The following is a 22,499-nucleotide window of genomic DNA, read 5'->3' on the forward strand; positions in this document are numbered from 1 at the left end:
TCAAACGTTGATAATTTATCTCCAAATTTGCGTGGTTAATCATGAACACTATAAAAGCAGTGCAAACCCCAATATATTTTCTTTAAGTCGAGTAGAGGTATGAGCTATTCTTCTGTTATTTTCTTCTCTTCTACTTTGTGTGTGTGTGTCTATATATATATATATATATATATATATATATATATATATATATATATATATATTATGGTTTTTCATGTAATTTATAAAAAGTGATTTTCGTACTTGAACCACCAAACCATACGCCTGTGACTGTATATGATTTTTTTTTTCATCGTTTAAAGTTTACACTCGTTAAAATTTAAAACTTATTACTTTATGGGTTCATACACTTTTTTCTTTTTTTTATATTTCTCTTTTGAATAGTCATTTATATTGAATGTAACTCATCTTTCTCTTATATTTCTTTATTGTTTAGTCATATATATATTTTGTTTTCATTTAAAGTTTAGACCCATTAAAATTTAAAACTTATTGCTTTATGGGTTCGTGTACTTTTTTTCTTTTTCTTATATTTCTCTTTTGAATAGTCAAATATATTGAATGTAACCCATCTTTCTCTCATATTTCTCTATTGTTTAGTCATATCTATTTTGATTTTTTTTTTTCAATAATTTCTATGCAGTAAATCATTTGATTCTTTAATATTTTTTGGTCTTTTAGAAGTTTTAATATCTGAATTTTTGACTTATTTTTTTGCAGTATCTAAAACTGACAAATTTTTTGTAAGCCATTACATGTTCAAGCAATGACTTTTTCATCAAATTGTAACACAAATTGAAGTCATACAAGAGCATATCATACAATGATATAATTTCTTAATTAATTTAAAATTTTATAAAATTATTTTAGTCAACCTCACAAATATAAATGGGCTCCTGTGCATAGCACAGGTTAGTAACTAGTGAGTGTAGGTTTGGTCCAGATGAAGTGTAAAACATGGATTTTAGGACATTTCAAGAAGAAGCCTCCACTTTAGCAGTTTCCTAATAACTTCTCTTATTCCCAAATTTTACACGTCTCTCTCTCTCACGTGGTCAATGTCTTCTCTTTCTCAGCTGACTCTTTCTTTCATTCTCATTTCTATTTCTTTTTCTTTGGATCTAATCTCACGCTTGAATCTCTCTCTTTCTTTCGGTATATATATATATATATATATATATATATATATATATATATATATATATATATATATATATATATATATATTCTCTTATCTTATTTTTCCCATCTCTTCCTCGATCATCTTTCTATTTTGGTGATGAAGTTCCTGTGGTCGTGGGTCGGCAATTTTCTATGCGTTAATGGCAATTGGGTTGACTGGATTTTGGGTTTGGGTTTGGCTGACATGAGTATTTGGAGTTTGATGTGGCGGTTCATCACAATTTTGTGGTGGAGGTTAGGTCATTGGCCAATGTGGTTGAATCAAGGCCATTGGGTTTTGAAAGTTCAATTAGCGTGTAAAACACTAATGAACGTTTAAACCCCCAATTTTAAATTAAACCAACACAAGCTTATACACAAACAATAGATGTGTGGAATGATGAATATAAGCAATACCCAATTTGGAAAACTACCTTAACACATAATTAATCACAAACACAACAACAATTAATGGTTAAAGAGTAAGGGAAGAGAGATGCAAACACAAGGATAACACCGGCACGAGTTATCGAAGAGGAAACCAAAGAACTCGGTGAAAAACCTCTCTGTCGCCCTCCAAGCGGTAAAATGATCCACTAGAGAATAAAGTTAGAGTACACGAATAACAAAAGATCCTCCAAACCTAGTCTACCCAATGTACTTGAGTTCTCCAAGCTCCTGCTACCAACTAGTTAAGCCTAACCGTATCTTCTCTAACTTTTCAGATCTCGTAATAAGCTCCATATTGCATCTGCCATTCTTGGCATCTTCCAATACTTCCCAAGCTCCAAAAATACTCTCAACACTTTGAATGGATGTGGGTAGTGTTTGGGTACAAATCTCCTCTCAATGGGTATAACAATGGAAGAGGAAAGGAAAAGAGACTACAAAGATTTCTCTCTAAGAATGAGTAGCTCTCTCTCTAATAAGGTGGGTGTGTTGTAGAAACCTCTCTTAGGGTTTTTCTCTCAATAGATTCCTTACAATTTCTGTGGATAATGAGGGTATATATAGTATGAGTGATGGGAATACGAAAAGTCACAATTTTTATTAAAGTAGGGGAACTTCGCGGGTCACTCGCGACTGGTGCAAGTTGTGAATCCAATTCCCGAGTTAACCTTCCTGGACAGGCTGTACTGAATTGGAACTTGGCCTGATTGTTCACCTTCCTACATGTGCTTCTCATGTGATCTTTAGCTGTCTTGATCAAATCTTCACCACTTGAAACTAAACTCATTACAAATAAATTCCACAAAAATACAAGGAAATAAATTAATGCAATTACAACACTTTTTGTCATGGAATAAGCCAACACTTATGTTATGAGAAAAATCATAACTTGACAGGTTTTATTTTGGGATTCTTTGTGAAGAAGATGAGCATTTTCCTCTTGGCTATTGGCTACCAAACAATGAACGGAGATGAGACTTTGTTTAGATTTTCATTGAAGTGTGGATTGTGGAAGTTGAAATTTTTTTACCCACAAATCAATAAATGTTAACACACACTGCCACTCCCTCAAAAATGCCAAATTTAATTTATAAAAAAAAAAAAAAAACCCAAAATTTGCAGAAAAACAGGAACTCCAAGTCCAAAAAGTTGTTGGAGATTTGTAAATAGGAACTCCAAGTAACTGAGACTTAGAAAAATGGCCAACATCAACAAGGAGAAGGATGGCTTCAGCATTAGAAGGGAAAAAAAAAAAGAAAAAAGAAATAGAATGGCTCTTGTTTCACTTTGACACTAGCCATGCGAATCTACCTAACCCATCCTAGAGAATTTTTGTTTTTATTTTAAACATGCAAAAAAAAAAAAAAAAAAAGGCAACAAAAATCTAGAGATAACGGAAAGTGGGTTTGATGAAGAATTATATATCAGACAATGTTTTGGTGGCCATTTGCTAAGGACAAGAAAGTGGCAGACAACCAGAGGCGGAGGGAGGGGCTTTGGGTTTGTGCTTTCAGGTGAGGCATTGAACACAACCACCCGGTTTTGTCTGGTTTATCGGTGGTACTCTCAGATTATGACAGTTATTTCGGGTTTTGATTTCAGAAGATTTGGGGTCTGTTTAGTTTTGTTGTTTAAAATAATTTTTGTTGTTTAAACAACACAACAGATTCAAAAAATAAAATAAAAAAACAGCACAACATATATTTTTACAATACTTTTTAACTCATACATATTTTCACAACATTTAAACAACGTTACTATATTACGAAATGACTCTTGGTTTGATATTTGTGAGGGAGTGATTGTGTTTGTTAAGTTTATTGTTTTAATGTGAAAAAATATGAGGTGGCATCATGTCATTGGAGGGTGTAAAAATATATTACACCAAATAATAAATCAAAGAGAAATAGACTTGGCATCATGATAATAAATATTAAGCCCAATAATGCAGGATGCATTAAAACTAAAGTATAAAACCCATCTACCTACATACAGTTTTACATGGAGAATGAAAGAAAAGATGAACAATCATATATAAATTGTACTGACTTATTTATCGATAGAAAATCAATATTATGAATGAACAATTCAATTTGTTGATTAAAAAAAAACATCTTTGTTTAAATAGGAATTTCATGATCAGCAGCTTTGAGAATTATCTCGAAGGCATTTTCCACGCATGACTTGAATCTTTGGGGATCCAAGAATCCTTTCTCCATTACGGCGCTAATCCTCATGCTTCCCATATAACTTACTATTGTTATAATAAGGTTCTGCAAATCCATTTAAAAAAAAAAAACATGTTACAGTGGGTCATAAAATATGATGAATCTAATTAAAAGCAAGGTGTTCTATAATTATTTGTAAAGGTGATTGAATTTGAGGAATTTTTTCACATTTAATCATAAATCATGCTTGTTAATTTGTTCTATACTTTCCGCTATAAAGACCAAAAAGAAAAAAAAAAAAAAAAAAGTGAACACCATAGATCTGAGAATAAGTGTAACAAAATCATTATGTGATTGCTTCTAATAAGTAGAAAGTTACAAATATCATTCTGTGACTTTGAAAAACAGAATCATATTTATGACTTGGAAAAAAAAAAAACCAATGAAAGAAAAGCACATGCTCTCTCTATTTTATGAGGCAAACATGTCACATCTATGCTTCAATATCTACGAGATGGATTACAAAAAAAAAAAAAAAAAAATACAAGGTGGAATTTGGAATTTTATTTTTATCGAAAATCTTTATAAAAGATGTTTATTTGATTAAGGCAAATTAGGTGGTATATACGACTGCTATTTACATAATATTTTTACAAAAATATTATAGGTTGTAAGCTGTTATTAGTTTTAATTTAAATCTACAACTTAAATTACTTTTTTTTTCCACTCATAACAACCAATAGCAATCTACCACCTAAAATTTGTTGTGAAAATATTATAAAAATAGCACTTCTCTATATAATAACAGTTTTAATTTTACATTTTTACCTGAGGTACACCTAACACCATGAAGTATAGACCTTTAATCGGATGATTATCCAAAGACACTTGTTCAACTGGGCCGATCACATTCGAAATTGACAAACTGGAGTTCCTTAGTGTCCCATGGACGAATCTAGCGGATGCCTGCAGTAGTACAAGAATGCCGAAAAGATCTTATAGAGTACGTATTCAAAAATAAATTCAACTACTTTAGAATCATGTATATGCAAATGTAAGATTAAAAAAAAAAAACTTTCACACACACACACACACACATATAACATAAATAACGGTCGTTTATATAGTATTATGTAAAAAGTTGATTAATTTGAATTATTTTTAACTAGACAAACAAATGAAATTGGAAAGCATAAGTTTTCAAATTCTCTCTTTTTCTAATTTTAGATATGTGATTGAGTTTCTTAAAGTTCATTTATATTGAAATTATTGTATTCTACACTAAATAATTAACTTACTTGACATAAAAATTAAAAAGTTTAGATGAGACACATGACACAAAATTAAATTCTAATTGGATTTTCTCTTAATTTTGGCTATATGTATATAAGATTTTTAAAAAATATATTTTTTTAAGACAAAAATTGTATAACATTAAAATAAAATTACACTTTACTAATATAAACTATACCCCTATTTAAATTTATGACTCTAAACTTTCAAAATGCATGATTACCATCCTAAATGGTTAAATTTGAACCCTATCGTCTATTGGACTATTAAATTAGACTGAAAAACATGTCAAGTGTGACTCACATGAACTCTGCATACATGGCATCACATAAACATACCAAAATTACCCTCTTTAATCCTTTAAAATAAAATTATTTAGTAAATTTAACTCTTATTTTGCCACGTAACTTTTTTTTTAAAGGGATTAAAGAGGGTCAATTCAATTTGTTCACATGGTGCCACGTATGCAAGAGTTACATGAGTTGCACGTGACATATTTATCAATCCAAGCTAATAGCTTAATTAATTAATGATAAAGTGCAAAGCGAAACACAAATTATAGTTTAAGATATAATCATGTATTATGAAAGTTCATGGTGATAAATTGTAATTACTCTAATACTGATTAATATTAGGCAGCTTTGCAATGTGAAGAAATGGCTTCAAAAAAATTAAATAACTTTTGGATATCAAAATAGAGGCAGCAATACAAGATTACGTGGCTTGCTTATAAGGTATATACTATATACCGAATACAGCCCCCTTTCACCTCTCCCACCCTTTTTCTACCCATTTTTATTCAAGAAAAGAAAAACTAATTGACATTTTTAGTAATGTGATAGAAAAGTCTGATATTAATATCAAATGTTATAAGCAGCAAGTATTAACTATTAACTATTAAACTAAGTATGCCAAGAATTCTGTTGCTCAATATATATATATAAGTAGGGTTTTTTAATTAAAAAAAAAGAGAGAAAAGAAAAAAAAGAACCAACATAATTGATTTGAAAATTATCAAATGATTGAAGGTAGAAATAGCAAAAAAGAAAGAGAAAAGGAAAAAAAAAAAAAGAACAAACATAATTGTTTTGAAAATTATCAAATGATTGAAGGTAGAAATAGTAAATTATTGGTGATGAATAAGATCATGAATATACCTCAGGACCTCTAAGTTTCTTTACAATCTCCAAAACCCTACCAGTGAGATAAACACCCAATGAACTTTTCTTCTTCTTGATTATCTTGCTTGTTGCCAAAACAAAGTCAAGTGGGTTTGGAGATTTATGGTCCTTAAGCTCTGGCATTGGTACATGCAAGAAGGCGAATTGGTTCCCCCATTGCACCTTTGAGTTAGGTTTAAGCATCTCCTCAATTGACTTGTATCCCTTCATTGTTCTAGTGTTGAGCAATACCAATGCTGTGGAATGTGATTTAGTTGATTTATTGCAAATCTCTTGCATGTATAACCGGGTGCCAAGGAAAATTATTCCAGTAATTACATCATTTATTGTCTGCACTTCAGAAAATAAAATTTGGTCAAACAATAATTTTACCATAATTTTGAAAGTTAATTGTGCATTTTCTATAGATTTTTATAACAAATTAATCTTCATACTTATTAAAAATATAATAAAAAATTAAAAAAAGTCATTGTATCACAAAAAATAATTACATTAAAAAACTAAGTCTATAAATATTTCAACAAACTATACGAAGATCAAGAATAATAAATTTGCACGATATATACAAAATGATATCCGCATAAAGTTTTTTTTTTTTTTTTTGGAGTCAACTAAATTCATAAGGGAACAAAGAAATATCAAACTTTTGCACCTAATGATGCAAATGGTCACAAGGTTGACACCAATCTGCAGACACCTAAGAAATAAAGTATAAAGACCTTGAAGGCTACCAAAAGTAAACTGGTTAAAGACTGTGTATATTTTGATTAGGCTTACTAGTAGTTATCATACCTTTCTTTCATAGTTTGCCTTCTATTTAATTTCTTCGTGTGAAAGATTTTCTCCATGATTTACTTAGGATTTGAAATTTGAACATTGGCATGTTATTTGGCTTAATGGATGATATAGCATTGTGATGATTTGATATGAGAATTTTGGCAATCATGATACCTATCAGTTGCCTCTAATTCCAAGACCCAACACAACATAAATTCACAATGCCCTAATTTGTCTATTATGATCTCATAGTTGGCCCATTATAATCTGCAATTTTTTTTTTAATAACCCACGTGTGAGGTGGTAGGAAAATTTAAGATTTTTGTAAAATTGTTGTGACCCTAGAAGGACTCTTAAATTTATATTAATTTTTTAATATTTATAATGAGAGGTTTTTGTAGCATTGCCAAACAAAATAATGTTTCACTTTTTAAGTTATACGTGGCAAAATTTTAGATGGGCAGTTTTCCTATGTAGTAGCACAACCTTAATTGTAAGAAAAAACTTCTACTATTATATATAGTATATTGAATACTTTGTTAAAAGATTGGGTACAAAGTTAGAATTAGATCTGACTAAAACAGTTTATTGTTCCTATTATCCATACCTATCTATTCTTTGTGTGTGGGTGAAGATGGGTTAACAGGTCTAATTTTCCCAATCAAGCCTTATCTTGCTTCCGATTTAAAGGCGTCATTGTCAACATATTGCCATGAAGGTGAAGATGGCATGGTGGCTAAGAGGGTAATTACAATTTTCAATATTTTGGATGCTAAAACAAGGGTTGTTGGAGAACTAAACCTAGGAATTTTGGATAAGTCTACTTTTGGGGCAACGCCACCTTCTAACTTTCTCCCTTGCTCACATAACTTATTAGAAATGGAAAAGTTGAACCCAACTCAATGTTGAAACTTTTTTACCCAAAGTAAAAACAGATTGACTCATGACCCAACCTTTTTTATGGATTGGTTTGGGTCAACCCGTTTCACCTGTGGCTCGACCCATTTTTAAAACAAATTTATTATTATTATTTTTAATATCATGTGACCTCAAATATCTAGTGTTTAAAACCATTAGCCCTTGAATACACATGCATGGTAGAGCAAAAAAGGGGTGCTTATTAGCTGATAATGTTTAATGCTATTGCAAGTGTGTGTGCATATAATATATGTTATATGTAGACTATAAATAGTGATATAGGGCAAGGTACATATATGAAATAAGAGGATTTGTGATGCTATCTTGATTGATAAATTTGCTACATATGAAAAAAAGAAAATTATTAAATACTCCGGGAGTACCATAAATATGTACTTCCCTCTCTTACATTAATTGTGGGTTCTACCATAAATTTAATTAGTGGCCTACAGTTATGTGAGAGGGAGAGTACGCATTTATGGCACTCCGAAAATAATTACCCATGAAAGAAGCAGAAGGGTAATGAAAAATTTCTCCAATTTTGTAATATCTAACTCATAACATGTGCGATCTTCTAAATGAGACACCATTTATTAGTAATGAGAGATGCATCATGAAATTAATTTTTTATTTTGATTTTTTATGGTGATGACATCATGTTATCATTAGTGAATAGTGAACTTCGAATTGTTTAAATTCAAGAATCATTTTATTTTTTAAATATTTTTTTAAAGTATTTTATTATTTTTGTTCATTTATTTAGTTTTTATATGAAAAAAATAAGGTTCAACCGAACCGCTTACAACCCATTAACGATAGCCTGTTTTGACCTGAATCTAATTAACCTGACTCATTTGCCTTGACTATAATTTATTAGGGTGGACAAAAAGGGGATTTTATTTAATGAAAGAGTACTATTGCTTTTGGACCAACAAATAAGAATAAGCTAGGGGGCTGAGATAATCTCTTTCTAAGCCTTGGGCCACAGAGAGTGGAAGACTAGAGATGGATACTGATCCAGTCAAATTAAAAAACAGACCAATGGGTCACAAGATGGGCAGGAACATCAAATTCTTTAATAAAAGGAAAAAAAAAGAGAAGTTATCAAAAGTATCAAAAGAGTGTAAGGTGGGTTCAATATTCGCAATTTAAGCTTTATAACATGTTAAGATTTGGTAATTCTTGAATAAGTTTGAATTTTTTATAGGCTATTTGATTTTTTTTTTCTTTCAAATTTTTATACGCAAAAATAAGGATTATGATTAGTTTTTTTACATATTCATTAATATTCATACAAATTCTTAGTTATTAAGTTACATGTTAACCATTACGCACCCTTAGCATAATAATCACTCTACAAGTACAAAGTTCCTGTGGGGTGGAGGGGCAAAGGCCGAGGTTCATGTCTTATATGTAATTTATCACATATTATGTAATAAATCACTTATGTGATTTTTTTTCCTTTAAAATAATCATATATGTGATTTGTTTTTAACTAAAGGAATAATATAAAAGCAGTAGGTATAGTCACATATGTAATAAATCACATATGTGATTTTTTTTTCCTTAAAATAATCATATATGTGATTTATTTTTAACTAAAGGAATAAAATAAAAAAAAGCAAGTTTATCCATATTATTATCATGCTGAAAAATTTAAATAAACATTTCTTTTATATATATACTAGTCTCATCACACGCGCGTGAGTTTTTTTTTTTATAGTTTAGTGTCATAATTTTCCATGTATAACCGAATTTTCTATAATACTTTTCATATAGTTCACACATCACAGAATGTCATAGAGTTACCAATTCACAATATATGTAGTTGATAAAGTACGATACATAATGTAATTCAATTGCTAACATAGTATATAAATTTTTTTTATAGGCTTACCAAATTTAAGAAAAACGTTTGACCATTGAGAAGAATTCAGTATATTAAATAGAGAGTGCAGAACAAGATAGTGTCAATTAGAAATAGGATGAAAGAATAAAGAAGAAACTGAAGAAATATTGTGAGTTTTCAAGTTAGAGGGATTTATTGTTATTAGAATTTTTCCTTATGCATTCCACTATGTTGAGAAAGGGAAGAGAGGAACAAATGAAATAGGATGTTTTTTTAGGAAGTTGCAATTGGTTTCTCCGTGGGTTATTTATTTTTTATTATTATTTTTTTTGAAGTGATGCGGGTAGTTTTCTTTTTATAGAATGTGAGATAGTTGTTATTTTTGATAGAAGCATGGGGTCTTTTTTTATAGGACATAGGGTAGGTTTTTTTTTTTTTTTTTTGATTGATAGGAGTGTAGGGTATTTTTTTATTTTTTATTTTATTTTATGGAATATGGGGTAGCTTTTTTTTAGGAATTTAGGGTAGTTATCTAGTTGGGAGTTTTTACTTTGTAAGTTTTTTATTTTTAATTTTGGGTTTGGCTTACCTTCAGTACTTTTTTAACTAGACACGTTATTTCATTTTAAATATACAATGGCAAGTGGTAGTGGGGTTTAATCTCCACATTTTATTTAGTTAGTTGATGATGTGGTAGTTACTTATTGAAACAAAATGAGTTTCTTTTTTAAAAAGTACTGGAGGTAAATCAAACCTTTTAAATTTTGTATATTTACAATTTTAATCTCATTTCTTATGTTTTAGGAATAATGATAAATTAATTAAATTAAGGATATTTTAGGAAAAAAAAAACGTTATACCTAACTTTCCAAAACCTTTTAATATATTGAGATATACACACGTCACTAGTAAAAAGAGAACGCTTTTTTTTCATTATTTAAATATTAAAAAAAATATCAGATGAAAAGTATAGAATACATTCAACAAACATATTAATGATGTTTTAGCAAAAATGCTTTCATTTAATAGGCATATTAGGTCATTAGTTACCAGAAAAACGATATGAAATTGAAATCATTAGCTAATTTGTAATAAAATATGCTGATCATACCACTCCAAGCTTGGCCTTAATGTGTTTCATACTATCCATAGAGAATATCATGTTTGATACCATGATTGGCTGATATTCGACTCCTTCAGCCCCAGACCTTATCGGTGTTCGATCATCTTCGACCAATGTACTCTTTAACATGCTCCAACCAAAATCAGATACAGAGTTAAAGATGAAGGAACAAAGTTGAGACACTCTTCCACGAACACTTTCTCTGCCACTTTCTGGCTCTGAGCGTTGGTGAGAAGGAAATGTTAGGGGAAGAGAAGGATTATCAGCCCTTTGAAGACAAGAAAGAAGTGCACCCATGAGAGAGTAGCCATCACCAAGCGCATGGTGAAGCTTGAATATGATAGTACCAGCTGCATTGCTTGTTGGATATTTAACCATGTGAATTTCCCATAGTGGTTTGTTTTGTGAAAAATGCTCCATTGCAATGTTTGATATATAATCTTCAAGATATTCATCATATGATGTGGGTAACAAGCCAGTAGGGAAAATAGGAAAATTAACGTGCTCTTCAAGCTTCACCTCAACCCTTTTCCATTGTTTCTCACCTTTTCTATCCTCAACCTGTTCACAAATTCTCACTACTTAGTGCCAGTTTTAAAGGGATTAATGTAAGAACCTTAAAAAGCAGCATCTGAATACCCATTTAACCTTCCATGCATTTATGTTTGTGTATTTCATAAAAGAGGAAAAAGAAGACAGAATCATGTTATTTTTCAAGAAAAACAATATTGAGAAAAGTAGATAACATCACCATGATGGAGGAGAAGCGTGTATTGATGGGCAGGAACACATCATTGAGCAATGATATGGTACGCGCTTCGCTGATTTCAATTGGTACCTCACTTTGCATGACGCCAATAATAAATACTGACAGAGCAGAGCTATTGAAGTATTGTGCATTAGGACTCGCAGGCTGTAATCCTTCCTTTAGCTCCATTTTAAATTGACAACAGTTTAGTCGCAGATTTGTGGCGTCAAAAAATTAGCTAGAATGTTATATTTATATTAGAAATTTAGAGCACTGACGACGATAAGTTCCTACAGAAAATAATTTGAAAAAGTGTTTGGCTAAATTACAATTTAATCCTTATATTTCAGTAGTGATTTGAAATTAGGAAAATTCTAATTTCACTTTGTGTAAACTTATACGGTAGACCTACCACTTTTTTTACAATACTCACAATTTGCCGCATGAACATATATAATTAATAAAAGTTGTGATTTTTTATATGGTCCTAAATTTTTTAAGAAATATAACGAAGAATAGAAGAAATTTATATTGAAGTTACATCCAACCACCGGATAGGGTTATTGGTGATAATATTACTGAGGTGGGTCTCCCCTTCCTATTATTAGACCCTCCTCCCTCCTCCCTCCTTGTTGCTAAAAGAAGCTTCTTCCTCTTTTTTTTTTGAGAAAGTTGTTGCTAAAAGAAGTTGGTTGATAGAAATTGTTCAGTGTTCTTGAAGGACCACATCATTAATTTTCAGCGGTGCTCCATTCCAATAAAGTTATGCCATGTGCCAAAATTAATTTACTAAGCGGTTAATGCTTGTGCTACAACACACCCACATGGACCGGGTGGTTGCAAGTTGTGTATGATCGGGTTGGGTGGGTTTGTCGGGTGGGTCAGTGGGTTGGACACCCCAAGCCTTAAGCATCACAACCATCATGCAACCTGGATTATTTCCACAATTCTTGACATTAAAAATGCTAATTTATTTATTAAAGTTGTTTTTTTATTCCTTAATAAAATAAACTAAAAACACAAAATTGCTGAACAAACAATTTGAGAGAATAATTCATTTTTAAAAAAATATCAATGTAGGAATAAAACGAAGCATAAAATATAAAGGACAGAAATAGTGATATTTTATATTTTCAACTATATAAGTTTTGTTTGAGTTCCTTTGTGGTTACGTAATTTGCTTTGGTAGAGGTATGATGATAAGCAATTACTTTAAAATGCATATATTATAAAATATTGTTTTTTCTTTAGCATCCAGTAGGCAAAATTTCTTTAAAATTAATTTTGTTGTGAATAAATTATTGGTCTTATTTTTTCTTTTAATCCATCTTAATTTTAAATGATATATAGAAAATTAATTTTAAATTAAAGGAAGATGTAATATAGTCATAATATTGTGTGTAATTTTTTCTAATTACGATTTATATGTCTTGCTCATACTTTAAAACTAATAAAAATAAAAAGTTGAGAATTCATCCTAAAAAGGTTGAGGAAGTAATGTAATTTTTTTTTTTTTTTGATACCAAGCAAAATAGATCATAACATTAAGATAGGTGTGCTTATGCTACAACTACAACTTTTTATTTTATAGAAAAGTGCCACAACCACAACTTGGTACTTGGTATCTAAAATGTCTTTTACCATTCAATGGATATTGGGGAGACATCTCTTTAATGAGTAGGGACCCATGTTTTAAATTTTTAATTAAAGCAAGATGGTACACATGGCCCAGGACTCACTTGTCAAGAACAAATAAGTTACCACACACTAATGACTATGCGATAGGGACTCACCACTTCCAACCTCCCTAAAGGGATATTAGTTTAACAATATTACATATACTTTGATGTTATACTTTTTTTCACAATATCTTAGCAAGTTGTGATTAATGCATCATCATATTTATATGGATTATGATTGACATGATATATAAGTTCCACATAGTTCAACTAGTAAAATCTCTCATTGCCATAAGTTGAATTTCATCCTATCTATTAAAAAAACTAGTTGACATAATTTTTATTGGACAAAGTTTAGTTACAAAATTGATTACAGTCTAAGACTATAACCATATTAATATCTTTTTATTGAAGGTGAAAATTTGACAAATCTACCATTGGATTACATCTTCTTATTATATCCTCCGTGCTTGCAAAATTTTTAAAAAATTAAAGATTGTAGAGTTTGTTTAGACCCCTTAAACCACAATTGAATTAACCTAATTAACAAGCCAAGTTATTACTTAGTCCAAATTCCAGATCTAGGTTAACATAATCATATAATCATATCATGCAAAGCAGCGGAAATATAAAGAACACAATGATATGATGACCTAGGAAAACTAAACCGGTAAAAAACCTAGGGAGGATTTAACCTAGCTATCCTCAAGGTAAACCTGAATCCACTATGAAAGAATTGAAGTGTACAATAGCGATTTAGACCACTAACATCCTATTACTACCCACCAGTAGAACTTACTGACACAACCACGTGCAAGCTCTGAGACCACAGATTCCTTCTTTCTTGGATTCTCCAGCAAGTACAAGCATCCTTGCTTGTGTATCTTTAAGCTCCTATGGCAGCAACTGAATGATCATCAAGCTCTCGAAGAAATCTCCTTCTTGATAATCCCAAACTTGTGTGAAGGCAAGCACCTCTCAGATCTCATAAGAGATTCACACAAACAGCAATATGAGCAACCTCAAAAACGTGGCTAGGGTTTGCCTTTTATACCTAGGGCAAAACATAAAACTCTACACGTTATATGGGCTTAGGGCTGAGTTGAAAAATTTGCAGAAAAAACAATCTGCACGACTTTCGATTGATTGAGTCAGGCAGAAATGCACAGTATCTTCTGCAGTTAACTCGATTCCAACTTTACATAAATAACATACTTTGAGCAAGTCTAAAACACAACTAGACACCTGTTTTGATCATGGTTTGCCAACAATACATATTAGAGTTCTAATACATTAATTCCTAAGTACTTAGAACCTAACAAAGATCAATAGTTATATTATCAATAAATTGTTTAAATTGCTAGTTTTTGTAATTTAAAATTATGCATAAAATATAAGTTTATAGAGCACATAGTAAATAACATCTGATTGATACAAAATTTGACATATGTAATAAAAGTGTAAAGAACATGCAATACATGGCTGAATCTTAAGAATGGAACTTAAAAAACAGCACTTAAGTACTATGCATAAGTTTTGTCCATATATATATATGTATATGTATATATATATATATATATATATATATAACCAATATGTATTGCTCAAATATTTTATTTTTGTGATTATGTAAAACATGAACAACAAATAGTTTAATTTTCCAGGTTATGGTTTTTGAGTTTATACATGCCTTGCATATGCTTTAAAGCTAATTATAAATAAAAAATAAAAAAAAGAGTTAAAAATAATACTAATAAATAAATAAAAGTTGAGCAAGTAACGTGGTTGTGCTACGGCATAATCACATCCTATTCAGTTAGTGGGTGTTCTTAGGCATTTATTAATCAATTATTTTAAGACAGTTTTGATATTATTTTTATGATAATAAATAGAAGAAGTTGTCAAAAATCAGTTGCTTTTAAGTTTTATTATTTTTTCATAAAGACTTTCCTAAAATGATTTATTAACAAATGCTTTTAGTGGTTAACAAAATCCTAATATGAATATCAATAAATGAAGGTTGACAATACATTTGTTGTTATAAAATAAAATAATTGACGAAAAATAATATGAAATAATATTAATTTCTCTCGGATCATTTATTAATTGAATACTGAAACAAAACGCCCTATTTATATTGAAACATCACCGGCTTAGCTAAAAGGATTTGACAAAGCAATCAATTTCTAATGGTTACTAATGGCAATAAAAGGCCGCATAACTTTACTGTAAATACATGCTACTGAGAAAAATGATGGCTTTGAGTTGAATTATGAAGGGTTGGGATTGGCTTATCAAAAAAATGAAGGGTTGGGATTGTGTCCAGTACACTAAGGCACTGGACACCAGCCATGTCCCTAAATGAATGGAAACAACATTTATTCTTAAAATATCAAACCCACAAACTCATGTAGCACAGCACATCACTAGTTTACAGTTTTTGGGTTGGTTAGGGAGACGATTGCCATCCCATTCCCCCTGTCTATAAATTGTACATTTTTAGACCCCTTAGACACAAAAAGATTAACTTAGTTATTTAGCTAAGAGATTAACTTAGGTAAATTATTCAGATCTAGGTTAACACAAAATCATATCATGTAAAGCAGTGCGGAAAAGTAAATAACACACGATATGATAACCCAGGAAAACCAAACTGGTAAAAAATCTGGGGAGGATTTAACCTAACTATCCTCAAGGTAAAACAAGATCCATTATAAAAGAATTGAAGTTTTACAATAGCGACTTAGACCACTATCATCCTATTGCTACCTTGAGTAGAAAACTTACTACCATGATCACGTGACAGCTCTGAGTCCACGGACTACTTCTTTCTTAGATCCACAACATCCACAGGTACACCACTTGTATTTCTTGAAATTTCTCTATGTAGCAACTGAAATAATCACCAAGGTCTCAACATCAATCTTGATCTTGATAACCCTACGTGTATATGAAGGCAAACACCTCTAGATCTCACAAGAGATTCACACACACAGCATAAACAACAACTACAAAACGTGGCTACGTTTTTCCTTTTATACTTAAGCCAAAACATAAAACCCTACACGTCAAACGGGCTTGGGCTGAGTTGGAAAATTCTGCAAAAAAACAATCTGCACGAGCTTCGATCGATTGAATCTAATTTTTGATCGATCGAGCCTTGCAGATTTACATAATAAATTCTGCAGTACACTCGATTCCAACTATACAAATAAATACACTTTGAGCAGCCTAATTCTAGACTCTAAGTTTTGATCTTGGTTTTGCCAACATTACACATTGAAGTTCTAATACATTTAGATCCTAAATTCTTAGAACCTAACAAACTCCCCCTTTGGCAATCTGTGACAAAACACAAAATAAACAAAAAGCTCAAAGTTACATAAACAGCAATGTAACACAATTCAACCTAACCACTATCTATCAGTTGCAAATGTAAACAGTAGCATGACCAAATCAACTTGTATATTTTTGAAACACTTAACAAACACATAAACGCATGTGTGGAAAATACAAGTAAAACAAAGTAAATTCTTGATTTCACATAACATAAAATAAAAGACATATATCATGAATAACCTCATAAATATAAATCAATAATCAATGTAGCACAAAGTGAAACAAGAAACAAAAATAAAAACATAATGTCTCCCCCCTATCATATACAACTCATAAAAAAGAAAGACAACAAAATAAATACATCATAAGCCAAACAGAATAAGTACAAAATGAAGCACTTAGATACAATCTAAAGCTCCAAAAAAAAAAAAAAAACTCCCCTTATAACAAAAACTCTCCCCTTGTCGTTATCTACCCATATGTCCATATGTACTCCCCCTTTGTGTGACAAATTGCCAAAGGGCAAATAAGACTCATCATCAAAAGGAGGTGGTGGAGGGGACCGTCTAAGGCTCGCCAACTCCGCACGTAAACCCTAAAGCTCTATGAGGACATCCACCAAAAGCTGACCATGAGCCACTTGAACGGTCATGATAGTGTCCAACATACGACGAATGCTAGAATCATCTGAAGTAGAAGGTGGAGGATCAGCAACAGCAGCAGCAGTCGGATCAACAAACTCCTCAGCATCGGGATCACCTGAAGAAGGAGGAGGAAGAGGTGGAGGTGCAACACCCGAAGAAGACTCAACTCTAGGGTGTTTAGAGCTAGCTCTCATCTGAACAGCCCTCCACCTAAGGAATGTGGCACCTATAGGAGCTTTAATATGTACGGGCTTAGAAGCAGGAAACTCATCTAAACCTAGATGCAACAAAATCTGATGAATAAAAACTGGGAAGAAAAGGGCATGAGAAGAAGGACTACTCCTATGGACCTCAACCAAAGATCAAATGAAAAAATTAGGAAAACTCATAGGAGCATCTGTGACAAGGCCATACAAAAAAGCACATCTCTCTATAGGAATGGTATGCAAATGAGAGATGGGCCAGATAGAATGCAAGAAATCTAGAAAAAGAGAAAATGAATCTCGATCAACTCATGAGAAGTGATCCGAGGATCAGAACCCCACTGGATAAAAGTACCAGTGATGTATGACATGATCTCATCAAGTGGAGGGACTCATCATAAGGATACATAGCATGATGAACAATAGGCACCCAAAGAGCCGAAACCACTACTGAAGGAGTAATGGTAAACTCATCTCCCCTTATCCAACTCTTCACAAACTAAATATTGGAAGAAGTGGAGTGAATAAAGAGGTTTGAGTAGAACTTTCTGAGTAAGGTAGCCAGAGGAGGGTGATCAATATCCATCAAAGGCAACCAGCCCCTATGCTCAAAATTCCTCCTAATCTCCGAATCAAGTTCATCTAAAACAACTTTCCTTTCAACGCACACAAATCTAAGAAGGTTCAGCTTCTCATACGTCTCTTGGTTTTTCTCACTAAGAAACCTCTCACTATCAAAAGGAGTAGAAGAAGAAGAGGAAGTCCTATGAGCTCTTGTCTTCCTAACCATGATTCTAAAAACCAGAAAGGATAGATAGAAGAGAGATAAGAAAAAAATAATAAAAACAAGAAAAACCCAAGGGCAGACTGCATCAGACATAGTTAGAGCAAACACAATACTATATGATGCATGAACTGTATTAACACATGATACATGCTCTAATTCAATGAGAGTAGTTCAATTTTACTTCAAAAACACAGAATTGGCTTGAACATAGAGTTTATATCAAAAACCCCAAATTTTGAATACCCTTTTTCAAAAAACCCAATAAATTGATCAATTTATCATTAAACAAGTTAAATAACATAATATAATGACAAAATGAATCAATAACACAAGCCAATTTCATCAAATTAAGCTTAATTGAACAAAATCCCCAATTTAGGTAGTTTCAAGCCCTAGAAATTTCAACTTTTCCCTATTCATCAAATTGATCAAATTAAACTATGAAGAATATGTTCATATCATCAAACAACAAAAACCCATTGATCCATTTTGAAAGAAATCATTGAAAACACCAAAAACCTCAAATTTCTATAGGTTCGAATTTCTCCCTAAAATGCATGAAAAATGCATGAAATATGAAATAAAACCAAAAAAGGAAGGGTAAAAGGGTCTTACCGGTACTAGAAAACAAAAACCTTGAAGAAAATTTGAGGGAAAACAACAAAAAATTGATTGGAGTTGGATCAGTCGAAGAGAGAGAGCCAAATTTTTTAAAAAAAGATTGAAATAGTGAAGAACATGTGAAAAACTTATGTTTTTAAAAACTCTCTAAACGATTTTCGATTGGTCGAAAAATAGGTCCGATCGATTGAAAATCACATTCGATCGATCCAGCATCGATCGAGCAGCAATCGAGCCAGACAGATTCAAACCAAATTTTAATTGCAATTTCGATCGGTCGAGCAACAGGTTCGATCGATCGATCGAAAATCTGGAAAAATTAAATTTTTGAAAAACAGTGCAATTTTATGCAGAAACTCCTCAAAGCATAGTATTTTATGAATGAAATGCATGAGTATGAGATGAAAAGTTTTTCAAAAACCCTTGAATTTAACCTAGATCTTCCAAAAACAAGATTTTCAATCAAATGGTCCCCAAAAACATAAACTTTAAACACATTTTTGCATCAAAATCAAGGTTCTTTAAATCTTGGATGGCCACACCAAGATCACACACAATAACATGTACCAAGTTTAGCAAAGAGTAACTTATGAAGTGTGTACAACTAGCAAGAGCTTGAAATGCATGTGAGGTGATAAGTAGATAGTAATCAATCACAATTTTTACAAAATTCATCACATAAATTTGAAAGAGACTATCACTTAAAGAGTTACATCATATAACTCCCACATCTCCTAGAATAAAAGTTTGCAATCATGTAATATTCTTGAATTTGTCTCATAATGTACACACCAATATTATTTGTTTTGAAACTTATTAAAATAGCCAAGATAATGTACACACCAATTTTATTTGATTGTGAAGTTATTATAGCCCAATAATGTATACACCAGTTTTAGCATTAATCCGAGGCTACACCTAATGTTTTTTTTGTGGATGTGCTGCACTTTCTCGAGCACAAAATCTTATGATATGCACTAAGGTTCATGATTGGCTAGTAAACAGTGGTGAGATGGTTATTTATGCCTTTTTCATTAAGTTCAAGTCCAACAAACAAAAGCATGTGACTCCAAGATTAAGATCAAATGATCAAAAACTATAAACATCTCCCATACAACATGCACTACAAGGCTCAAACTAGCAAAGTGCAATAAAATAAGCTCATCCAAGCTAAACAAAGTACATAAAAAAGTTATATAAAAATATTATGGCCAACCTTGATTTCTAAACCAAGAGAAAATTAATGTAAAACACATTTTTCTTCCTTTTTATTTATTTATTTAAAAAAAAAAAAAAACAACCTAGCATGAAATGCATGAATAATATGCAATGCAAATCCTAAAAACAAAAAACAAACCAAAACAACAAAAGAAGAAAGGTCACAGAGGATTGAAAGATGAAGCACAAGGACAATGTCAAAAAGACTCAATTAGATTGAGCATTTTGCATCCAAAACTTTTTAGATGCAACTCTAGCATTGAAGTTATTATTCTAATTAGAATGATGAGGAACTCCAGGATTGATATAAAGATTTAAAACCTTTACCAATTCACCAATAAGTATTATAGGATCTTGTGCTTGAGACACAGATACTTTTGGTTTATTTGTTCGCTTAGCACTTGCAATTTGAAACAGTTTGGACGAATGTGCCCAGTCTTTTCACAAAAATGACAAACCCAAGCAGGTCTATCATGCAACTTATCCTTAGGAGGGTTAGAAGTCCTAGGCTTAGACTCTTTGAGATCAACCCTAATCTTCTTAGGAGGTGTAACTTCCACTGGTTTGACAATCTCACTCACAGGAGACTCAGAAGAAGGAACAAAATTTGTGAAATGAGTTTCAGACACAAAGATGCTTTCTACAAAACCTAGACTAGTTTTGTCTAAGGGAGACTTCTGAACACTTAGCATGTGATCAAGTTTAGAACTAGTAGACCTATTTGTTTGTTCTCTAGCAACAGATAATTCTTGTTCTAAGTTCTTAACTTTGTCAAGCAATAACATGTTCTTAGTCTTTACCTTATCAAGCAATTCATTAGCATCAAACAATTTCAAGAGCAATTTCTTCTTATCAAGTTCAAGAGAAGCAATTTTCTGTAAGCCTAAATCAACATTCATAGCATCCTTTCCAGCAAGCTTGCAAAGTTTATTATAGGCTTCTTGCAAATCAGCATTCTCATAGAGTTCCCCATTAGAAGGGTTCTCATCAACCACAACACTTTCATCAATTACAGCAGTAGATATGAAAGTAATGAAGTTTCCATCCTCATCATTACTAGACTCATTATCAGAAACTTCATCATCACTAAGGGTTACAGCCATAGCCTTATCATTTGATCTCAAGTATGTAGGACATTCTGATTTCACATGACCATACCTTTGATAACCAAAACATTGTTGAGTCATAGAATTATTAGAGGTTTAACCTACTTTTTCTTTAGGTTTTTCATTATTGTTCACCTTAGTGGGTTCATTCCTCCAAAAATTTCTAGGTTCAGCATTGTTTTTATCTTTTGCCCTTCTATTATTATTCCTAAGAAAATTTCTAAAGTTCTTGGCAAGGTAAGCAATTTCTATAGTAGAAAGCTCATCATCAAATCCATTCCCTTCAACATCATCAACTGACTTAAGAGCCATTGATTTGGATTTGTTTGTCTTGGGTAGGTCTAACTCATATGATTGGAGAGATCCTACAAGTTCATCAGTAGGGATGGAGTCCACATCCTTACTTTCAGTAATGGTAGTCACTTTGGGTCTAAAATCTTCAGTCAATTATCTAAGTATCTTCCTAACAATCTCAGGTTGATCATAGATTTCACCCAAATTATAAGAAAAATTAACAATGTCATTAAGGTTAACATAGAATTCATCAAAACTCTCATCATCAGACATCCTAATACTTTCAAATCTAGATGTTAACTACTTCAACTTATTAATCTTGACTGTCTTTGTGTCTTCATGCACAGTTTGGAGAATATTCCATGCAGTATGAGCAACCTTAACATTAGAGATTCACTTGAATTCATCCATAGAAATAGCATTAAAAATAGCATTCATGGCTTTGCTATTAAAAGCGGCTGCTTCATTCTGAGAAGTTTGTCACTCACTAACCGGAGTAGTGGGCTTCTCCCATCCGTACTCAACAGAATTCCAAACTCTCATCAATGGATTTCAGGAATGCTTTCATCCTTACTTTCCAGTAAGCATAATTATTCCCATCAAAGTGAGGTGAGATCACAAGAGAGTGATCGTGTTCCATGACAACAAGGGTCAATGATCAACTCTTAGATCAAAGGATCTAAACACTAGAGCTAACCTACTCTGATACCACTTGTACGTTTTTAGACCCCCTAAACACAAACAGATTAACCTAGTTATTTAGCCAAGAGATTAACTTAGGTAAATTATTCAGATCTAGGTTAACACAAACAAATCATATCATGTAAAGCAGTGCGGAAAAGTAAATAACACACGATATGATAACCTAGGGAAACCAAACTGGTAAAAAACCTGGGGAAGATTTAACCTAGCTATCCTCAACGTAAAACAAGATCCACTA

General features: G+C 31.7%; 1 protein-coding gene across 1 annotated transcript; it reads right to left on the reverse strand.

Annotated features, from left to right (window-relative positions):
• Positions 1-3,538: 3,538 nt before the first annotated feature.
• Positions 3,539-11,966, reverse strand: LOC142630470 (wax ester synthase/diacylglycerol acyltransferase 4-like). The gene is made up of 5 exons (XM_075804471.1): positions 11,672-11,966; positions 10,909-11,481; positions 6,230-6,583; positions 4,608-4,745; positions 3,539-3,884 (listed from the first exon to the last, which is right to left on the reverse strand). The coding sequence occupies exons 1-5, from the start codon at positions 11,855-11,857 to the stop codon at positions 3,732-3,734; spliced, it is 1,404 nt and encodes a 467-aa protein (XP_075660586.1). The 5' UTR covers positions 11,858-11,966; the 3' UTR covers positions 3,539-3,731.
• Between the last annotated feature and the right edge of the window lie 10,533 nt (positions 11,967-22,499).

This window comes from Castanea sativa, chromosome 4 (genome assembly GCF_040712315.1).
Source record: "Castanea sativa cultivar Marrone di Chiusa Pesio chromosome 4, ASM4071231v1".
NCBI lineage: Eukaryota > Viridiplantae > Streptophyta > Magnoliopsida > Fagales > Fagaceae > Castanea > Castanea sativa.

What these genes read in the sequence shown, in the direction of transcription:
- LOC142630470 (XM_075804471.1), bottom strand. Translation starts at nt 11,857, where the DNA reads ATGGAGCTAAAGGAAGGATTACAGCCTGCGAGTCCTAATGCACAATAC. An exon ending in CACGCTTCTCCTCCATCATG is followed by an intron (nt 11,482 to 11,671) that starts GTGATGTTATCT and finishes ATTTGTGAACAG; the next exon opens with GTTGAGGATAGAAAAGGTGA. An exon ending in AGAAACTTAGAGGTCCTGAG is followed by an intron (nt 4,746 to 6,229) that starts GTATATTCATGA and finishes GTACTACTGCAG; the next exon opens with GCATCCGCTAGATTCGTCCA.